The 22,265-nt window shown below is 43.7% G+C and overlaps 1 protein-coding gene across 2 annotated transcripts in view; it reads left to right on the top strand.

Annotated features, from left to right (window-relative positions):
* The first annotated feature begins 20,798 nt into the window (after positions 1 to 20,798).
* The window catches only part of PRDM6 (PR/SET domain 6), a 96,431-nt gene continuing 94,964 nt past the window's right edge, over positions 20,799 to 22,265 (top strand). The window contains exons 1-2 of one of the 2 annotated variants that reach the window (XM_014796485.2): positions 20,799 to 20,857; positions 21,343 to 21,937. In XM_014796485.2, coding sequence (XP_014651971.1) covers positions 21,358 to 21,937 — 580 coding nt within the window. In that variant the 5' untranslated portion in view covers positions 20,799 to 20,857; positions 21,343 to 21,357. Of the gene's footprint in view, positions 20,858 to 21,023; positions 21,938 to 22,265 lie in introns of those variants that run through there. The other variant, XM_087429887.1, reaches the window with a different exon arrangement.

The raw sequence follows: 22,265 nt of genomic DNA, 5'->3' as shown, positions 1-22,265 counted from the left end.
TTCCTGTTACTGCCTAGTAGCCTCTGCTGGTACTTCTGCTAATACATTAGCATGTGATTCATCCTTCTATCTAATAGCTATTGCTACTTTGTGGACCTTATAACAAAGAGAGTGTGAGCTGCAAGTTAATTGTGATGTGAATCTTCTAGATCCCAGGTACATATTCAGATGTGAAGCACTTCATAAATGTGTAGAGGAGATGCCTTGACACCTGCCAGATGAGATTGCTGTTCAGATGCCATGCAGAATAGGCACACTGCCCTGCTGTCTTGTGAAACTGCCCTGGTTTTTATACGAAGAAAATAGTTTAAAGAAGCTCATGTGCCATGAAGATTACAAATGTGCTCCATGAAGAGAAATTATGGGTAATTCATGATCCAATTCTAGGTCAAAATATGGATCATTAAACTAGCAGGCCTCAATCTAAGTTTTCACCACTCATAACTTTGAAATCCAAATCCTGGATTGTCATAATTTTCAAGCAGGCACACTTCTACCATTTCAAATTCTAGTTCCTTGGGAGAATTATTCATAGAAAACTCTCTCCTAACTTTGTCAAATGTCTAGATTAGAGAAACATTAATGATTGTTCTCCTTTCTCAAATCTCTCTCATTTTTCCCACCATTAATTTAATTTTGATGGTAGAGAGAAATCCTGAACATTATATAACACGTTTCAATCCAAAGAGGTGAGGAGGAAGAATTTCAGCCCATAGAAAATGAAATGAGTTATCTAACTTCCTAATTGCATTTTCCTCATGATAAGCAACATGGCAACATTAAAGTGGTGGGAATACCTTTTGATCCTTGTCTATCTAGATTCCCTCCTTGATCCTATGTAACAACTGTCTGAAGAGACTTCATTAGGATTCAAACACCAAACGATGATGTCTTCTGTCATTGCTACCATTCACCTCTCCACCACGTTTTACAAAATTTGTACTGAATTGTATTGCTGAGTCTTTGGAACACAGCTGATCACTTAACCCAACTAGATGATCTCTCCACTCAGTTTTGATCTCACTTTATTGGTACAAATGCAATCACTTGTGTGGGGCCACTTGAGGTCCTGCATGTGGCCCTCAACACTGTGCAGCAGCCTGTAATTACTCGGTGGCATGCTATTGTTCTCACTTGGTGGTAGGCTGAGTGGTGCCTGAGTTCAGAGTCAGTCATTGGGAATATAGCTGGGCTCAATGGGAATCTCCCTCCAGCACAGATTGTGCCTCTGGGTAGAGATCATGGACAAGGCCACATAGTCATGTATTGATAGCTGTGATGGGGTCAGGCTCTCATTCTTGGTCATATCAGCTGTGGCCAGTGCACTGGTTTCACATGATACACCTATGTGTTACATCTATCTGTAATGAACCCCTCACAAGGGAAGTGGTGGAAATGGCAATCACAATGAAGTTCCCTATAAGGTCTCTGACTTAACTTTCCCAGGCCCTGGCATTCTGTTCTTTCAGTGAAGTGAGAGGAATTCTCTATTCTTTGTCCCTATCCTTTCCTCATTAGACCTCCATCTACCCCCGCCTGCCACATTCCCCACTCCACTCCAACACCGTAACATCCAGCTGAGCAGGGTTTCCCTTCTGAGTGTCTCTATTTGCTCACTTTTGACTCAGAAATCTAGAAATTGGGTGTATTTAATAAATGAAAGTTCCCCCATTGTTCCAGGAGCTTATGTAGCTTATTTTATTTCAAAACTCTGTATTTCATATAGAATTCATGAAAGCCATGCAGTTCAAAATTAATTTGATTGCTCCTTCAGATTATTTGGGGCTTTGCTATGATCAGCCAAGTTCCTGATTCTTTCCTCTGTGTCAATTAGATCACATAATGTTTTACATTTAGATTTTTCAACACCGTTATTACACTCAATGGTCCTCATTTAGAATGTCTTGGTGTCACCCCTGTGTGAAATATGAGTGCATTCTGCTAGTCCACAGACATGTGCTGGCATTTCCTATTAAAGAGAAAATGGACCACACACTTCTTGCTTGTGCTTATACGATCTTAATGGGAATTATTAGGCCGTATGGAAGATTTGTAAGAGATAATGGTAATGTGATCATTTTATTGGTCATTCCATTAGAAGGGAGGAATCCCTTAATTTTCCTTCCTTCATTGGAAGAACTGTTTACGAAGGTGTAGTTCAGCAAGTCTGGAGCGCTGTGTGAGGGTCACATTGAGGCCTCAAGAGCAAAGACCCTCTTCTTCAGGAAAGATTTGGGAGCATAAACAGATACTAATGGGGAAATAATTTAGTTTGTGGTTATTTATGCCTGGCATTATGAAAAAGAAGAAGTTCCGAATACTTAGGGCACAAGAATACACTCTCTTGATGCAGAGAAGGGAGCTGGACTCAAGCTCTCTGTCTCTTTAGGTCTGCCAGCCCCATCTTCTACCCCTACCATGGTCTCTGAGCACCATGAGCCACCTGCTGGCTTTGACCCTTCTGATTTTGTCTCTGACAAACCTCAACATGGTAGGGGTTTGAGAACAATTCATTCATTCACTTGTACATTTATTTGAGTATACCTTAATTCATTCATTCATTCACTTATGAAGGCACTCACTCACTCATTTGACAATATTTCAACAAGTATTTGATGAGAGCCTCCATATAGCTTGTGGCAGGCAGGTACTTAAGTGGCATATGAAAATAAAGGTAAGTCACAATCCCTGTTCTCCAGAAATTTATTGTTTCATTTGAGAGAAAAATCTAGCACATATTTTAGTGTTCAGTACAACACATGGCAGTTCAGAATGTCAGTGCCAAAAAAGTGACCCAGATACAAAGAGCTATAGGGGTTCCTGGAAAGAGGAGCATGAGTAGTGGAGGCTGCCTGAAGAAAGTAGGACCTGAGCAGGACTCTAAAATATGGGGGACTTTGGCACGTATGGAATAGGGAGAAGGGACCTCAAAGCAGAAAACACAGAATAAGCAGAAAGAAGGGCATAAATAATAATGGTGTCTATGAGGGAGAGTGGAGAGACCATTCTGGCAAGAGGGAAGGGGCCACATCTGGAGTTATGGGAGATGATTATCAAATTAGATCAGGGCCAGACTGATGAAGGAATTTGAATGAAAGAAACAGCACATTTTGACTTTATTCAATATAGGTCTTGAGAATCACTAGCACTTTTGAATAGAAATGATGCTGTTGGAAAGAGCTTAAGACAGTTAAGGATTCCACCATTACCCAAATAGTCAGGTGGGGTACGGGGGGAATGTGAACCCTGATTAGGGAAATCTCATTAATAGGCAATGGGAATGGGAAAGGGAGCAAAGAGGGGTGATGTTTAATTTTCTAACCATGTGTGAAATATTGGAGAAATATTTACATGAGTAAACTTGAGTCAGACAGGGTTTGCCAGTGAGAGAAAGCCTTGTGTGCAGTGGCTTGTTTAGAAAGAAGAAGGTATTGGCTCACATAACTAAACTGTAGGAAGGGCTAAGGATGTAGCTCACAGGAAGAGGGGGAATTTTATTTACAGCTCCAGTAATTTTATATAAAATTGGAGATAATCACTTTTACTTGTTCTTTGATTGATATTCAAATAATTCATATATTTAATAAATTGTATCTTCATTAAACATTTAGCACCACTTACATATCCGAATTCCCATAGACAATTCCAAATAAGAAGAACAAACTTACTATATACAGATATAATAACTAACATTTATATGGCACTTACTATATGCCAGGCACCGTTGTAAGTACTTTGTATATATAATCAATATAATCCTCACAACAACCTTATTAGATAGGTTTTTATTATCAACCCAATTTTAGAAATGAGAAAATTGATGTCCATAGAATTTTATACATCCAATAAGTTGTACAGCTTGGATTCAAACCCAGTCATTCAGGCTCCAGAGTTCATGCTCTTAACCACTACACTTCTACTACCTCTCAATATAAAAAGAAGTTTAAAAAAATTTATTCTAAAACCAGCATCATGCTTAATAGGGAATCACTATTAGTATCATTATTTAACAATATTCTGGTGATACTAGACAATGCAATTACATATGAAAAAGAAAACTGAAACATTGAAAAAAATTATTTGTAGATACTATGATTTTACACCTGGAAAACAACAAAAGAATCAATAGAAAAACTAATGCAAATAATCAATAAGAGAATTCAGTCTATCAATTCATCATAAAATTAAATATAAAATTTAGTAACCTTCATATATAAAAACCACCAAGATAGAAGATACAATGAAAGAAAAGCCCCATTTACAATAGTAAGAAGATAGCTAAAACTCTTCAAGATAAACTGAACAAAATTTATGCAAGATAAATACAAAGAAAACTTTAAATTACTGAAAGACACAAAAAAGACATGAGGAAATAGAAAGGCGTACTATGTTCTTGGATAGGTTGTCTCAATATCATAAAGGTGTCAATTCAAGTAACTTAATTTAAAGATTAACTTGAACCTAGTAAAATTTCAACAGCTAATTCTATAGTCCATATAGAAAAAAAATATACAAGCAAGTATGGCTAGGAAAATTCTTTAAAGGAAGAATAATGAGCTTTACCAGATATGAACATATGTTATAAAGCTACAATAATTGACAACATGCTTCTGGCATATGACTAGTCAGACATGAATATGGAATAGAGTGTGAAGTCTAGAAACACACCCAAATAAACCAAGCTTTCTGCATTTGGTTATTTAATAAATGGTGTTAGGACAACTGCATAGCCATCTGGAGAAAAATAAAATTATATCCCCACCTTACAATATGTACCCAAATAAATTCTACATGTACTAAAGATTTAAATGTGGGAGAGCCAGCTCCGATGGCTTAGTGACTAAAGTTTGGAGCTCTCATTGTTTCTGTGGCCCCGGGTTCATTTCCTCGTCATGGAACCACACCGCTCATCTGTCAGTTGCCATGCTGTGGCAGCGGCTCATATAGAAGAACTGGAAGGACCTAGAACTAGGATATACAACTATGCACTGGGGCTTTGGGGAGGGGAAAAGAAAGAAGGTGGGCAACAGATGTTAGCTCAGGGCAAATCTTTCCCTGCAATAAATAATAAATAAACAAACAAACAAACAAATAAATGTGGGAAATGAAAACATAATAACTCTAGAAGAAAAAAATGGGAGAATTTTTAATAATCTCAGAGTAAGGAAGGCTTTCACAATGCAGAGCTGTAAGAGGGCATCACTAGTAATCTTACAGAAATAAAAAGGATTATAAAATACTATGTACAACTATATTCCAACAATTTAGATTACCTAGATGAAATGGGAAAATTCCCAGAAAAACACAAACTACCAAAACTGACTCAAGACACAACAGAAAATCTGAGCAGAACAATAGCAAGTAAAAAGATTGAATTAGTAAATTTAAAACTTCCCACAAAAAAATCCCAGGCCCAGATAGCTTCACTGATGAGTTCTATCAAACATTCAAAGAATTAATACTAATCCATTACATACTCTTCCAAAGATAGAAGAGGAGGAACACTTCTCAACTCAATCTATAAGGCCAGTATTACACTGATATCAAAAATTGACAGTCATTACAAGAAAAGAAAACTATAAATTAATTTCTCTTAAGAATAGAGACACAAAAATCCTCAACAAAATATTAGAAAACCAAATTCAGCAGCATATGAAAAGAATTATTCACCATGACCAAGTGGAATTTATCCCAGGAGTACAAGGTTGACTTAACATCTAAAAATCAATCAATGTAACACATGGTGTTAATAGAAGTAAGGACCAAACCACATGATCATCTCAATAGACCAGAAAAAGCATTTGACAAAATCCAACACCCTTTATGGTTAAAAAAAAAAAAAAAAAAAAAACAACTAAAAAACCAGGAAAAGAAAGAAATTTGATCAAATTGATAAAGGCTCTATGAAAAATTCACAGCTAACCTGGTGAAAGACTGACTGCTTTGCTTTCCTCATAAAATCAGGAAAAAGACAAGGTTGTCCACTCTCATTACTTCTATTCAGTATTGTACTGGAGATTCTAGTCAAGGCAATTAGGCAAGAAAAAGAAATAAAAGGTATCCAGATTGGAAAGCAAGAAGTAAAACTGTCTCTATTAGTAGATGACATGATCTTATATAGAAAATTCTAAGGAATCCACAAAGTTACTAGTAGAACTAATAATTTTTTTAAAAAAACTACTAGAATTAGGGGGCCAGCCCAGTGGCAAAAGCGGTTAAGTGCACGCACTCCACTGCGGAGGCCCGGGGTTCGCCGGTTTGGATCCCAGGCACACACTGAAGCACTGCTTGGCAAGCCATGCTGTGGCGGTGTCCCATATAAAGTGGAAGAAGATGGGCATGGATGTTAACCCAGGGCCAGTCTTCCTCAGCAAAAAAAGAGGAGGATTGGCAGATGCTAGCACAGGGCTGATCTTCCTCACACACACACACACAAAACTACTAGAATTAACTAAAAGTTCAGCAAGGTTTCAGGATACGAGATCAATATACAAAATCAATTGTATTCCTATACACAACAATGAATAATGCAAAAATGAAATTAAGAAACAACTCCATTTATAATAGCATTAAAAAGAAAAAAATATTTAGGAATAAGTTTAACAAAAGAAGTGTGAGGGCCAGCCCGGTGGCATAGTGGTTAATGTTCTGCTTCAGCATCCTGAGGTTTGCAGGTTTGGGTCCTGGGCGCGGACATACTCACTGCTCATCAAGCCATGCTGAGGCAGCATCCCACATAGAAGAACTAGAAGGACCTACAACTAGGATATACAACTACGTACGGGGGCTCTGGGGGAAAAAAGCGTGAGACTTGTAACTGAAACCCGCAAAATATTGTTGAAAGAAATTAAAGAAGACTTAAATAAATGGAAAGACACCTTATGTTCATGCATCAGATGATTTAATATCGTTAAGATCACAATACTCCCCGAATTAATCTAGAGATTCAACAAAATTCCTACCAAAACTCTAGCTGGCTTTTTTGCAGAATTTGACAAGCTGATTCTAAAACTCATATGGGAATTTAGGGGACTCAGAATAGCAAAGAAAAAAATCTTGAAAAAGAAGAGCAAAGTTGGAGGACTCACACTTCCTGATTTCAAAACTTACTACACAGCTGTAGTAATCAACAGTGTGGTGTTAGCATAAGGATAGATACATAAATCAGTGAAATAAAATTGATAATCCAGAAATAAACCCTTACATTTATAGTCAATTGATTTTCTACAAGGATACCAAGACCATCCAATGGTGAAATAATAGTCCTTTTAATAAAGGGTGCTCAGACAACTGATTTCCAAACATGCAAAAGAGTGAAGTTGGACCCTTACCTCACATCATATTAAAAAATTAACTCAAAAGAGATTATAGACCTAAATGTAAGCGTTAAGCCATAAAACTCTTAGGAGAAAACATAAGAGTAAATTTTTGTTATCTTAATCATGATATGACACCAAAACCCAATGACAAAGGAAATAGATAAATTGTACTTCATCAAAATTAAAAACTTTTGCGTTTCAAAGGACACCATCAAGAAAGCGAAAAGACAACCTCCAGAATGAAAGAAAATATTTGCACATTATATATCTAATAGGGACTTGTATCCAGAATACATAAAGAATTTTTAGAACTCAACAATAAAAAAACAACCGAATTTTAAAGTAGGCAAAGGATTTAAAAAGACATTTCTCCAAAGTAGATATACAAGTAGTCCACAAGCACATGAAAAGATGCTTAACATCACCAGCATCAAGAGAAAATATTGATTAATTTAGTTATATAAAAAGTTTTGAATAATCTGCATTGCCAAATCCACCATAACAAATTTAAATAGCAAACAATATTCTGGAGAAAAGATATGGACAGCTCATATCCCAGAACAAGGGCTAATAGCCTTAACATATTAGGAGCTTTTACAAATAATAATAGTAATAATAAATCCACTCTAAAGGGGATGACAGGCAAAGGATATGAATAATGATTTTTTTATGAAAAGAAATTTAAAAACTCAACATATGAAAAGATGTTCATTTTCAATAACAACTAATATAAGTATTACAACCTCACTGAGAAACCAATTTCACCCATGATATTGGGAAAGATCAACAATATGGATAACACTGTTAGTGAGAATTTAGGAATAACTTTTATACACTGCTAGTAGAAATATGTGAAGGGAAATTTGACTATATATATGAAGACTACAAGTGTTACATACCCTTTTAACCAGCAATTCCATTAGTGGGAAATGTGCTTAGTGGAAGCTCTACATACTTGACAATCAATTCTCCCCCAAAAATAAGGGAATGGGAGCCTTTTGTTTGTAGGCTTTGGCAATTTTAATGGTATAAATACTTCCACCATGGTCAATTTCAAGCTATTCTCCTAACATCAGCCAGATCTCAAAATTCCTGCAATTTTAACAAATGGTGCTTGAAAGCCCATATGAGCCTGCCTCGGCACACCGCTAAATATTTATCAGAATATACAAAAGGATATATGTACCAAATTGCACAATTATGTGTCATAATAAAGATTTCAAACAATCTGAATGGCCATCAATAGAGAACTGTTTAAATTGATTAGATCATAAAGTTATAAAAAAGATTGAGAAAGCTCTTTTTTTTTATAGATATGGAACAACAACCTCTAAGCCATATTTTTTAATTTAAAAGAACTAACGTGCAGAGCAGTGTGTATCATGTAACATTTGAGGAAAATATATACGCATAGAATGTCTCCAGAAGGATATTTAAGAAACTAGAATCATTGATTTCCTCAGGGGAGGGGAAATGGTGACTCACATATACACTGATCAGCACTCTGCTGAACTCTCTAGGGGGCTCTCTGCAGATCCCTGGAGTTCTTTCTCTATGTAGCTCTCTCTTGAGTCCTCTGTTCTGCAAACTCTAGCTGTCTTGGACTCCCCAAATCTTGGATCTGTCTCCTCAAATCAGGGGGTCTGGTAGTCTCCACCTGTTTCCTCCTGTCTGAGGCTGTTGTAGAGCTCATGTCATTTGCTTCCCACCTCTCAGGGATCACTTTCATTGCCTGATGGTCAATGTCTTGACAACTATTGTTTTACATATTTTGTTCAGTTTCTTAGTTGTTTCCATTAGGAGGGTAAATCCAGTCCCTCTTATTCCATCTTGGCTGGAAATGGAAGTCCAAGGAAGTTTTTAGAAAGAAATACATAAAAGAACATCTTCATGACCTCAGGATAGGGAAAGATTTCTTAACGAAGCATTAAGCGTAGATCATACAAAAATAATTAAAATTTTATATTAAAATAAGATTCCACAAAGAGTGTGAAAATATGTTACAGAAGGGGAGAAGATATTTGCAATGCATGTAATTACAGACTAATAAATAGACTATATGAGAAGAAAAAAAGCCCTGCAACTCAAGATCTAAAAAAGATAACTCAAAATAAAATCCTGTAAAAGTCATTAATAAGCACCACACAAACAGAAACTCTAAATAGCCAATGACCATATGAACTCATTAGTGCTCAACTCATTAGTAATCAGGGAAATGCAAATTAATATCAGTGTATCAAAATTTGCCACCAGGTAGACAAAAATTTTAAAAACGAACAATTCCAAGTGTTCACAAAGTATGGTATAGCAACAACTCTCTTCCATTGCTTGTGGGAGTACAAATTAATGTAACTATTTTGGAAAACAGTTTGACACCTTCTAGTGAACTTTAAGATATACAAACTTTGTGATCCAGCAAATCCACTCATGATTCTATACCATACAGAACCTCATGCAGACATGTAACAGGATACAGGTTCAAGAATGTTCACAGCAGCATTTTTTATTATAACCCAATAATGAAAACAATTCATATGTCCTTCAGCAGTGAAATGGATACATTATAGTATATTCTTACAATCTGTAACATTGAAAATGAATGAGCTGAGTCACATACAACAGTATGGATAAACCTTACAAATATAATTTTGAACAAAAGAAGCAAGATTCTCAAGAAAGCATTCAGTGTGATTCCATTCATAAAGTTCAAAAATAGGTGAAAGTTTCTATTATTTAGAGATGCTCTCTTTAGCTGTAAAGAAAAAAACCTATTTTCCTTCAAAGGTAACTCATATCAAAGTGTATATTACATGAAATAATACATAAAAAGCACTTAACCCATGACTTGGCACACAGTCTATGCTCAATAAATTTTAGCTAAAAGTATTTATCTTTATCCTGAAACCCAGTCCTTTTCCTGACACATAGCATGTACTTGGGTTGGGGATGAGAGGGTGTTAAGTTAACCAATTAACTGGAAGTTAATTGTCCTAATGATCAAGACGGTGACCTGCTACTTAGCCTACTTGTTATGGACTCTAAATGGCATATATTTCTCCTGAGGCATTTCTTTTTGTGTGAAATATATGTGTTTTCAATCATAATTATTGATTTCATATCCAGTTTTTTCTTACAGTCAAAAAGAAAATATATTAAGCCAAAGCAAGTAAATGTGCATTTAAGAGATCAGCCCAGACATCAGAATAAATATCTTGAAAGTGACTGTAATCAAGTTGCAAGAGAAAGGATGAGGTATATGGTCAATGTGAAGATGGCACAATGACTATCCTGACAACACAGTCTATATGTGGATAGGATTGTGATTAATAAACATTTAAAGGTAAAGATATAATCATCCTTGGTTTTTCAACTAGAGTTGAATAAGGAAACTGGTGGCATAATTTTGGAAGTGGGAGGAGACAACAAGAAAACAAGGAACTGGAACAATTAACCATCTGTGTCTACATGCCACATGTTCATTGCTGAGCCATATGTGTTAACTGGAGTTACCTCTAGGATATAAAAATATAAGGGACAGGAAGTCTTAAACAATTTTTAAAAGACAATGTACCTAATAAGATGTAACATATATAGAGTGCTTTCTATGTTCTAAATATTTTTCCGAGAATAACACATTGAATACTCATAGCACTAGGAATTTACAGATGAGGTCCTTGTGGTACAGAAACGTTAAGTAAGTTACCTAAAGTCACACAATTACTAATTTAAGCGTTGGGGCTAGGTGAACCCAAGCGTTGGGGCTCTGACTTAGAGTTATAGCCACTAACTATACTGTCTGTCTAACTATACTATCTATGTTGACAGTGTATGTCTTCCTAAAGCAGAAAAATCATGAGATTAGCGCCTAGTTAGCAAGAATAATTAATAAAAATAGAGAGTCACCAGGTAGTGTGCCTAATAAATAAAACCTTTCTGTAAACCACATCATGAATTACATAGATGATTTGGAGTTTTGTGTGTTAGTTAAGATTGCATTCAGCTGTGAGCAGAGAGTTTATTTGTCTTGCTTAACAAGAAGTTTGGGGATAGAGAGTCCAAGGCTAGGATTGCAGCTCAATGATTCCACAAGGGACCTGGGCCCCTTCTGCATTCTGGCTTTTCCCTCTTTAGCCTATAGCTTTCTTCCTCAGCATTGCAAGATGACTTCTCCACTCGTTGTGTTTGTGCTCCAGGATAGAGGAATAGGAAAGGGCAAGGGACAAAACTCAAAAGTCTAAAGGGCATGGCAGCTGAAGCTATCTCTTCTTAAAAGTTTTCTTAGAAGTTTCACAAAAGGACTTCTGCTTATATTTCATTGGCTACTTCTAAATCAACCCTAGAAAGCAAATAGGGAAAAGAAGGTTGCAAATGAGAGCTGGGCAGGTCAGCTACTGGTGTGTGTTACAGGACGACTTGCTCTAGGAGCCAAAATTGTTAGTTAAGGCTCTGCTCCTAGGAGACACTTATGGTGGTTTCAGGAAGTGAGGGCCAAGTACTGCTGCCCAGTATCTAAAAAATGAATAGAGATTTGCTCTTACCCTCCTGGGCTTGTCCATGGCAACGTTCCCTACAAAAAGGGACCTATAGCTATTAGCAGGCAAAACCTTCCTAGGGGAGGGGATGTCTGCTTTTACTTGTTCAGCATTCATTCCCACTCTTCTAGTAAGAGCACCCTGGTTTTCCTTTGGCAAATTCTTCCTGTCCCAATCTCAGTCTCTGGTTTGATTAGGGCTAAGTTCCAGGTCTGGCCAGTCAATGTACTCCATTTCCTTGGTTGCAATGATTAGTTCGAGGATAGCTGGGTAACTCAAATTAGCCTATGAAGACTCAACTCCAGAACTTTTGTTGGAACAATTGGGAAATAAATGATCTTTTTCCCTGGGATTGCTATTTAGAAGAATAAGGTAAGCTTAGAGCTGCTGGGGGCAACCTCATGGCAGATTTTGCATGAGATTAAAGTCAGAACAGAGAAAGGCAGAAACTAGAGATGAAGAGAAAGACTGAGACTTCATGATGTTGTTTGAACCCCTGAATCCATTTATACCTGAAACCTTCTAACCTGGTTTTTCATATGTAAACTAGTGAAGCCTTAAAAAAAAAAAAGCTGTTACCAGTTTAATTTCTGCCACCTGCAGTTGAAAGAGACCTCAGATATATAGCCAGACTACACATCATCCCTGATTCTTCTGAACACCCTTCTCAGACTTGGGGGACAAATCATAGTGGTCCTCTATCTTCACACACACATACACAGTCACTCAAAGACTCACATTAACTTGAACCTCTCTCCTTTTTGTCAGGGAGAAGGAAGCAGAGGAGCCCAAGCCACCCACTTTCACAACTCTGTATCTGGAAATGAGAAGGCAAATAGCGCCCATAATCATATCACAAGTACAATGGCATCTACACAGATGAAACGAAACATTGCTAAACATGCATGAATGTCCAATCCATTTTTGCCAAAAAAATATCATTTTGAAACGCTTGCACTCGTCTTACAAAGCATTTTTGGTGCTAGCTTTGTAAAGCAACCCATGAAAATCTGTAAGAGATTGTGACCAACAGAAAATCTTAAAGGTGACAGAATAGTAGTGATGGACTTATTGAAGAAATTTACTAGAATAGTTAGCCTTCTCTCCTGGCTCCAAGACAAACATTTGTTTTGAGGAAACAAGTGTGAGAAATGCTTGTGTTTGAAAACATTTGCTTCTGGAGCAAACATTTGATTTTGAAATCCATACTTCAACTATGAGGTTGCTGCCAAATAAAATACTTGTCCACTCAAACATATGTTTCAATTGAAAAATGCTTGCCAACGCTGACAGACAAAAAGGAAGTGCCCAAAACATGGTCAAACTTAATATTTCTAAAAGTCAAATTGTTAATTACTGAATTTTCAAAATGTTAATTTTCCAATCAATGTTCCAGTGTCACTTGTCAATTACTGTATTAGAAAAATGGAGTAAGAATATATTATATGATCATGCATAGTCTTTCTTTAGTTCTATATAAGAATCTGGCAGTCTTGCCAATGAAAAAATGATTTTTTTTGAGTCTCAAGAATCTTGTCATTTTTCTGTACTTTTTCTTTCTTTTGAAGGGAGATTAACCATAATTATTCTATAAGGATCCTTGGGAAATGTATCTGCCTATTCTAAAACATTTTCCTACGTAGTTTTTACTTCAGAAGGATCTGAATCACTAGCCTTTCAAACTTCTCTCAGGCTTATTCTCTCTCTCTCTCTCTCTCTCTCTATATATATATATATTTTTTTTTTTTTACATAGTTCTTTACAGTTTAAAAAGAGCAGGTCAGAGAATCATAGCTTGTACCATCCCGAGCCAGGAAATGGCATTGCCAAGCTTACCCAATCAGGGTCCAGTGCAATTTCTGCTGTGCTGATGGTTTTGTCCTGGAACCCTCAACCGTTTTTCAGTTGTGAATCTTAATTGTGAATTGATTCTCAGACTTAAACTTAACTTGAGCATATTAGGTCAGAACATTCTCATAAAAACATCTTTCTGAATCTATGGAATATGACTGCAGGGGCCCCAAGGAGATGGTGTTCTGGCTCTCAGAGACGGCAGCCAACAATCCAATAGTTAATCTCATGAATGGAGGAAGAGAAGTCACTTGGACCTCCAGTTTATTTGCATAGAGTCCTGTCTTTGGGTCTTTGCTCAGGCAACTCCCCTGTCCTAGAATGCCATTCCTCACTTCCTCTCTACCCACCTGAATGCAGAAAATCTTTAGGGCCCACCTTGTTTGTGAAGCTTTGCTTCATCATCTCCTAGCCTAAAGTGACAATGGTTTCCTCTTCTGAACTCTTATGCCACTTACTGATTCCAGATCCTAGGAACTGAAGAGGGAAAGCCGGGCCTCTGAAAGATTTCCCCAGTACAAAGTCACGGAAGGCAGAGGCACTGCAATTTACAATCTTTTGGACTGCCCCCAGCAAGCTGCACAGAGTCTTTATTTTGGTCTAAAGACAAGTTTTCTGGTTCCAAAGGAAACTGAGAATAGGTTCTTTTTTTTTTTTTTTTAACTGAAAGGCTCTTGCACAGAGAAATAGACTCACCAGAAATAATACAATAAAAACAAGCCTTGATGTCATCCTCTGACCCCCTAACTCAGAGGAGGGTAAGGGCACCAATCCAGCCAGGAGCGCATATGATGAAGGGGCAGACAGGCGTCCCAGGGTGCTCACAGGTGTATTTAAGAGCCCTTGTGAGAGCACAGGGCCTGTTTCCTCAGGCTGCCCTGGGAGGAAGGCTTGAGGGCCCCCTCATTTATGGAGCTAAATGGAAGCCGTCCTGAATCTAGACACTGTTGCCAGGCACTCAGGGGAGCCCCCCAACCACTAGGAACCACCAACCCTCAGAACGTGAATCAACCATAGCGTATGTTCCTAATTTCAAACAGATGCACTGCAATATGCTTGCCTCATCCTGATTATAACTTAAGGCCTACAGGCTTCAACTAATTTAGGCCACAATCTGGTGACCAAAGGAAGACTATGTCAGAACCAGGTAGCATTTGCTAGAAGAGCTTCAAAGGAAATTTTCCCAAAGATCTCTATGGTCTCTTGCACATAGTAGGAGCTCATTAGATATTATGTATACCTGTTGATTTGTAGGTAACTTTGATTGGGCTTGTCTATTCTTACAGATTCTTGGGAAAATGGAAGAGTAAATTCCTGGGGAAAGGGTGGATGGGAGGAGATAGTGAAGGGAATACCTGAGTTTCTGAAGGGAAAGTTCTCTTTGTCTAATTATTTTCCCCCCTTACTCATCAAGACTTAAAAAAAAAAAAAAAAAAGCAGCTGTTTTTTACTCAATGGCTATTCATTTAATCCTTATGTGACCGAACTTCTCCGATATGTTTTAAACTCATGAGGTCTTTACAAATAATAATAGCTGATTTCCCTGCAAACGGAAAGGATATATTTAGAGGCTTTTCTGGGAGAATGAACCGGCCCAGGGGATTGGTAATGGACTGCAGAGCCTTTCACCTCGAGGTCAGTAGGTCAAATCCAAATCAGGCCTGGGGTGGCTGAGAGGCATTGTTTGAGTGACAGCTGTCTGGTGACCAGGGTGAAAGGAGCTGGAGGGTTCGGCTGCATTTCAAGTGAAGTGAACAGGTGCTGTCTGCGGTGATCCTGGCAGAGGATGAAAGAGAGCGGTCAGAAATAGGCTGAGCGTGGTCTGAGGCCCAGAGGCCAGAGTGAGGAGCATAGTGAGGAGCTTGCCTTCCCATTACTGCTGTGACAGGAGGAAAGCTGAGGAGACGACATGTATAAACTGCCACGGCCTCAGAAGAAAGGGGAGGCTCAGGCTGCGTCATCTGAGGGAAGAGCTGACTTCCCTGCGCGCTAAGCTTTTTAGTGCCTCCCACCTTGTGTGTCTTCCTCTGCACGCCCTTTCTTTCCTACGGAAGCTGGCACTGTTTTCTATCACTGAGTAAGGACAAAGAGTGAGGATGCAAAGGGATCAATGGGAAGATGGCAGTGATTAAAATAAACGGTGCGTGTCTTCTTGTTTCAGTTTCTCAGTACATTTTACGCTCCACACACCTTAGACTCACGGCATCCAGGAGGGTGGGATATGAAATGGGTGGTAGAGAGGGAGGTCAGAATTTGGTAGCTGCTTCATAAAAAGCTTAGGATAGAAAGCCACATCAGTCTCATCCCTTCATTTGCCCATTGAAGAAACTGAGGCCCAGGGAATTTGGGGTGGGTCACTGTGTAGGCTCTAAGTTGCCAGCAAGAGAGGCGACTTCCGCTGATGTAAACAGTGAACAGATGTATTTGAAAGGACATTCAGTAGCTCACAGCATCTTGTGGGAACCAAGCGGGAACAGGTAGGAGCAAAGGGAGCCGAGTGTGGCCAGAGGCTGACGAGGCAGAATCTTTACCTGGATCCTTGGAGGCCCTTCAGGGGAGACCCCTTTTACCGCGTTTGCCCCTGGGCCATAGGTTAAGGCAGGGAATGCCCCAGTCTAGGCCCAAAACTGGCATCCTCTTGCTTTAAGAGTCTATTCAAATTTCACCTTATAAGTGAAGAGTGCCCTGAGCACTATTTAAAATAGGAACACCCTCCACCTCCTGCACGCGCGTTTCCTCTTATCCTTTCTTTACTGCTCTCCATAGCACTGATTACCATCTGACAGTGACTTTGTTGTTTACTTTTTGTCTCCACCCCCTACAAGGTGAACTTCACGAGGATCTGGACTTCATGTTTTGTTTGTTTTAATGCCGCCATGGGCCCTTTCTGAGGGGGTAGAGTGTCCACCAGAAGCTGCCTGTGCCCTTGGGAGTAGAGCTGCCTTTAGACGCCAGGTCTGGCAAGTTGCAAAGCCCCACCTTTGGGAACTTCAGAGGGGTGGCGGTGGGGTAGTCTCTTTCCAGAGATTTACCCCCTTTGCCCGCATTCCAAGCTCCTCAGTTAGATGGCTCTTCCCGATCCTAAAGCATGGAGGAATGGAGCTTAAATATGAATGAACAGATGTAGAAGTAGGAAAAAGAGCTACTAGAGGCCAGAGTCCCTGTGCAGTTCGGATGCCACATTTTCAACCAAGTTTTTGAAGGCAAGCTAGAGGGACCTGTCCACTAACCTGGCTAAACAAAGATTCCTCCTAGCTGTGTCCAGCCTCTTTCCTTATTTTTCTTTTTCTCCTTCTCCCATCCTTTCACCTGCAGCCCAACCCGCCCCCCCTCCACCCCTAGGCATCCATTTTCCAGGAAAATAAATCTCTGGGAGGAGGTCGGGAGAGTGGATCTCAGAGAACCCTTCTGAATAAATGTCTATATTAATGAATTATTAACTCAGCCACCCATGACCTTAAACCTAGAAGTGGGAGCGCCGAGGGCAGAGAGGAGAGCTGCTGAATCTTTTATTGGAGTCCTGTCAAAGGCAACCGACCATTTGTTCCCCTCCTCCATCAGGAAAAAAATAATTAATATGAAAGGCAAACTTCAACATTATATGTCAAACGAAATCAGATAGAGGGTCTCCCAGACAGAATCCTCTTCTTGCTTTCCTGCCCCTTCCTGCCACTCCCTGCTCTGGCCTCCTGCTGCCTTCTTTCCTCCCAGCTAAGGGTACAATGGGCTTCCTAAGGATAATTTTCGGGGGAAAAAATTGCTTGAGAAAATGATGAATTTGGGTAGTTCATTTATCGATCCCAGCTCCTCTTTCCACTTGTTTTATTTTAGAGGTCATTAATCAATGAAGAAAAACACCACTGTGTCCCCCCGTTTGCATTTAATACACTCACGCTTCTTATTTATTCCTCTGGAACAAATTCCCAGCAAATATTCACCCATCGATTTGGGAACCATGGATTTTTATGAAGGTTTGATCGCTTCTTTTAGTGGTAGAAGTGATTTGTTTCAGCCGGTCTTCCTCTAAATAACGAAGAGGAAGGGAGCGGATTTGAGGGGTGCATGTCTTGTGGTCGGTAAGCTCACTTTCTAAAAACCCCGGAGACTTGCCAGGGTGGCCCTGACCAAGCGGGCCCAGGGTCCGCTGGGTGAGCGGGAAGCAGCCTCCGCAGCTCGCGGAGCACCTCGGGCAGCCGGCCATCTTGCCTGGGCAGCTCACGGTGGTGGTGTGCCCCTTGGGGCGAACGGGGCTGCATTGACCTCTGCCCCAGCCACTTGCCGCCTGGAGGTCAAGGTCGGAGGAGGGGCCCTGCCCCGCATGATTGGCCTGCTGGGGAGGCGCTGGGGATGCTCTGATTCCTGCTACACTCCCCTGGAGATCTTTTCCTGCGCTCCTGGTCACCCCAGCCTTCTGAGCGCCCCCTCTAACTTTCGCCCACCTCCTTCACGCGAGACCCCTAAGGCCTCTGGGCTCTAGAGTCCCATCACTTCGCGACCCGCTCAGGCCCTGGGCCGCCCAGTGGCGAGGTCCTCGAATCTGGCGGGTCAGAGACACCACACACAGGCATAGTGGGAGAGGGAGGCTCCCCTACAGTCTCTGCTTCTCCCCCTGGTTCCTGAAGCACGAGGAGGGAGCCAAATCTTCCCCAAGGTGCCCCCACACCCCTCGGGCGTCAGTCCGGAGGGTGAGGGTAGAGGTTTGACTAGGGTGGGCAGGAAAATGCATTTGGCGCCTCCATTACTCATTAATGGCATGACCTTAGGCAACCTACCTAACCTTTCTGAGCCTCAGTGTCCCCATCTGCAATATGGGGGTTAACGATAATGCTTTCTCCTCACGGTTGCTGGGCGGACTAAATGTAATAGAAGCGCCTACCCGCGCCTGGCCTGTCGAATGCTCTCATTAACCGGTCAGCTAATCTTATTACAAACAGAACCCCCGGGCTTCCCAGAGTGTGGGCAGCATGAGGCCTCCGCAGCGGTTGCTCCAACTAGTGTCTCAAAATCCCGAGACCTTCAAGTGTGTTTGGGGGGCGGTGCGGGGAGGAGTTCTTTGGGACGGCCAGTCCCAGAGCGCTTGTAAGTGGCCGGCTCGGGCAAAAACAAGAAGGCGGCGGTGCCGCTGCTGCTGCGTCGGGGCTTCCGTTCCCGGTGCTCCCTGTCTCTCCCAAGAACAGAGAAGACTCCTCGATTCTCAGCAGTGAACCAGGAGAGTGTGAGAAAGAGAGCTTGCCCCTTCTCCCGCAGCCCGACAGCCACTCTTCGGCAGTTCTGCGAGCAGATTAATTGAAACGGGCCTGGAATTTCATCCTCTCCTCCTGATGGAGTTGTTCAAAGCCCACGGAGACTGCCTGGTTAGCCTCGGGGTCCTCAGCACCATGCGTTTTCCCTCGTGGTGTTTGCCTTAAACTTGGGTACTATCAATCTGTCCAGGGATGACTGATGACCTTGTCACAACGACGCCAGTCAAAACATTTTCGGTCCAACTCTGTGGCTCCAACCAGCATCGAGGCATCCTGCGTGAGACCCGGACAAAATCTAAACAGCGCGTTTCCCAGACTCAGACGAAATTAGTGGTGGGAAGACAAAAACAAGCAGAAATCAGGAAAGAAAGGCTATTAATTGTTCAGAGTAGTGAGTGTTAAGTAAGTTGGTTTGTTTGGGGAAAGACAAGTGTCATTTCTTCTTTTTGAGGTGTGGCCAAAACTCCGGCGATGAGAAAGCGCCTGAGCCCAGCAATTTCACACACCCTGTCTCTCCCCACAGTACTGCGAATGCCTGAAGGAGCTGGGGGCGGGTGCCTAATTCGTGGATGTGAGACCGCGCCTGGAAGGGAGGCCGCGGCCCAAGGGCCGGAATGGGCACGGTGAGGGTGAGGCTGCGCTCCCACCCTGCACCTCGGACGCCAGGTTTTGGGGAGCGATACCTATACGTGACCCCCAGGAACAGCCTCGGCAAGCCAAAGGCAAACAAGCCTCGCTTGTTTCCAGGGGCGGTTGTACCACCAGACGTAGCTTTGGATACTTGCCTCGGATGCCAACAAGGGGAAAGAGCTAGCCCCCCAGGAAGACAACTTAAGAGTGGGTGGGCTAAACGCTGGGTAGTGTGAGACTTCATTGCAGCCGGCTTCTAGCCCCAGTCTCGAGTCCCGCCAGGACCAGACGCCCTTTAGAGACCCTCGGTCTCAAGCCTTCCGGCTCGGCAGAGCCTGCCTCCTCCGCCGCGGACTGAGAATTTCATTCCCGAGCGCAACTCGCCCCGCCCCTGACTCTCCCCCTCCCCTCCAGACTTCTCCCCCTCCCGCCCCCCAGGTTTATGTTAGAGGTTGCGTGGCGGGCTAGTCGACTCTGGCACCCAGCAGTACTCCTGGGAAAACCGAGCCGGGCAAAAGCGCAAACCCGCCCCGGGAATTGGTCCACTCGCCGGGCCGAGCGCGCCTGCCCCGATGCGGACACCGAAGTGCGCGCGGAGATGCATTCCGGTTTCCCCGTTGCCACCGCTTTCAGGATCAGGGCAGTGAGCCGGCACCTAGAAAAGATATATCATGATCAGAAAGAGACAACAGGAGAGCGAGAGACGTCACGCCAAAAAAAAAAAAAAAGTGGGCGGTGGGAGGGCTGAGGAGGTATTTGTGCGGGAGAGGCTCACAGGCACTATGTGGATACAGCAGAGTTAGAACTTCCTTCTTCCCTCTCCCCTCCTCTTAGTTCTTCTGGCCTGCCTCCCGCCTCCCCTCCCCCCCCCGCCCCAATCTCTCTTTCTGTCTCTCTCTCTCTCTCACACACACACACACACACACACACACACACACTTGTATTTTGTGCTGTCGTAAAACCCACGTGTCCAGCCAGGAGGCTGCCAGAGCGTGGAGCCGAGGAGCCGGGACGCGGCGGCGGCGGCCGAGCGCAGCAGCCCACGGCAGCTCCGTCCTGCGTCCGGGTCCGCCCGCGCTCCCGCGCGCTCGGCAGAACTGCTCTCGCGCCCTCCGCAGGCCTCCACGTCCCTCGCTAGCGGCCCGGGAGGGTTCCGGGCGGCCCGATCTCTAGGGCTCTCCTTCTACGCTGCCCAGGGTCATGTAGCGCACCAGAGGCGCACACTCTCCCGCACGCTTATCGAGATACACGCACACTCCCGCCGGCGGCTCAGAGTTTTCAGGTATGGCGATGATCGTCTAGGGCTGAGGGTCTTGGGCCCCGGGGATAGGAGGCTGGAGGTCCCGGGCTGGGGGCGGGGGGCGAGACTGTCCCGCCTCCTGGCGCCGGAGGCCAACGCGGCTCAGGCGCTGCGCCACTCCGGCTCGGGTCCCGTTCTGGGCGCCGGCTGAGGGCGGGAGCTGCGTCCTGCAGCCGAGTTGTGCGGGGAAGCACCCTCTCGCCGGGTTCAACAGTGCAGGGGTGGGAGCTGGGCGTCTCAGGCTAGAGGGCAAGGCAGAGCGCACACAGCTCCCTCCGCGCGGCTTCAGAGTAAACTTTGCGCCCCAGCGGAGTTTGGAGGAGGGAGACGCCAAACCCGGTTGCCGCTGGCGGAGCCAAGGGCTCGGGCTCTCGCTCCAGGGTCTTGGCGGCTGTCCTCCCCGCCCCTCTCGCACTAGGCCTTTGGCTCGGCTCACGCGCACCCTCTTCTCTGCCCTCTGCCCTCAGCTTGAGGCGTCGGACATGCTGAAGCCCGGAGACCCCGGCGGCTCGGCTTTCCTCAAAGTGGACCCAGCCTATCTGCAGCACTGGCAGCAACTCTTCCCGCACGGCGGCGGCGGCGGCCCGCTCAAGGGCGGCGGCGCCGCGGGTCCCCTGGGCGCGCCGCAGCCTCTTCAGCCGCCGCCGCTGCCCCAGGAGCGCGCTGAGCCTCCGCCGGACAGCTTGCGTCCGCGGCCTGCCTCGCTCTCCTCCGCCTCTTCCACTCCGGCTTCCTCCTCCACCTCGGCCTCCTCTGCCTCCTCCTGCGCCGCCGCCGCCGCCGCTGCTGCGCTCGCGGGTCTCTCGGCCCTTCCCGTAGCGCAGCTGCCGGTGTTCGCGCCTCTGGCCGCTGCCGCCGTCGCCGCGGAGCCGCTGCCCCCCAAGGACCTGTGCCTCGGCGCCGCTTCGGGCCCCGGGCCCTCTAAGTGCGGCGGCGGCGGCGGGGATGGCCGGGGCGCTCCGCGCTTCCGCTGCAGCGCCGAGGAGCTGGACTATTACCTGTACGGGCAGCAGCGCATGGAGATCATTCCGCTCAACCAGCACACCAGCGACCCCAACAACCGTACGTAACCGCAGCCCGCGCGCTCTCTCCTGGGGCGCTGGCGCCGTCGAGCACGGGCGCCCGTCGGGGAGGCGGGTAGGATGAGGGGGACACCGGGTGGTGGGCTGGTCCAGGCCGCGGACCCGCACCTCCCAGACCACGTGGCAAAAGTTTTCTGGCATTAGAGAAGGAAGGAAAACGGATAGGATGACCGGGTGGCACGTCGGGGTTACCTCTTCCCTCTCCACGCATCGTCTGCTTCGCAGCCCCAAGTCTTTAGGGCTCAAGTTGCTCGTGGACCAGAGCGTACAGATCTCCGCCCTCCCGCGGATGGGGCAGCGCGCGATTA

Source organism: Ceratotherium simum, chromosome 4, assembly GCF_057802395.1.
Source record: "Ceratotherium simum simum isolate JZ-2026a chromosome 4, ASM5780239v1, whole genome shotgun sequence".
Taxonomy (NCBI): Eukaryota; Metazoa; Chordata; class Mammalia; order Perissodactyla; family Rhinocerotidae; genus Ceratotherium; species Ceratotherium simum.
Note: the sequence above shows the minus strand (reverse complement) of the source record. Positions and strands in the feature narration are given on the sequence as shown.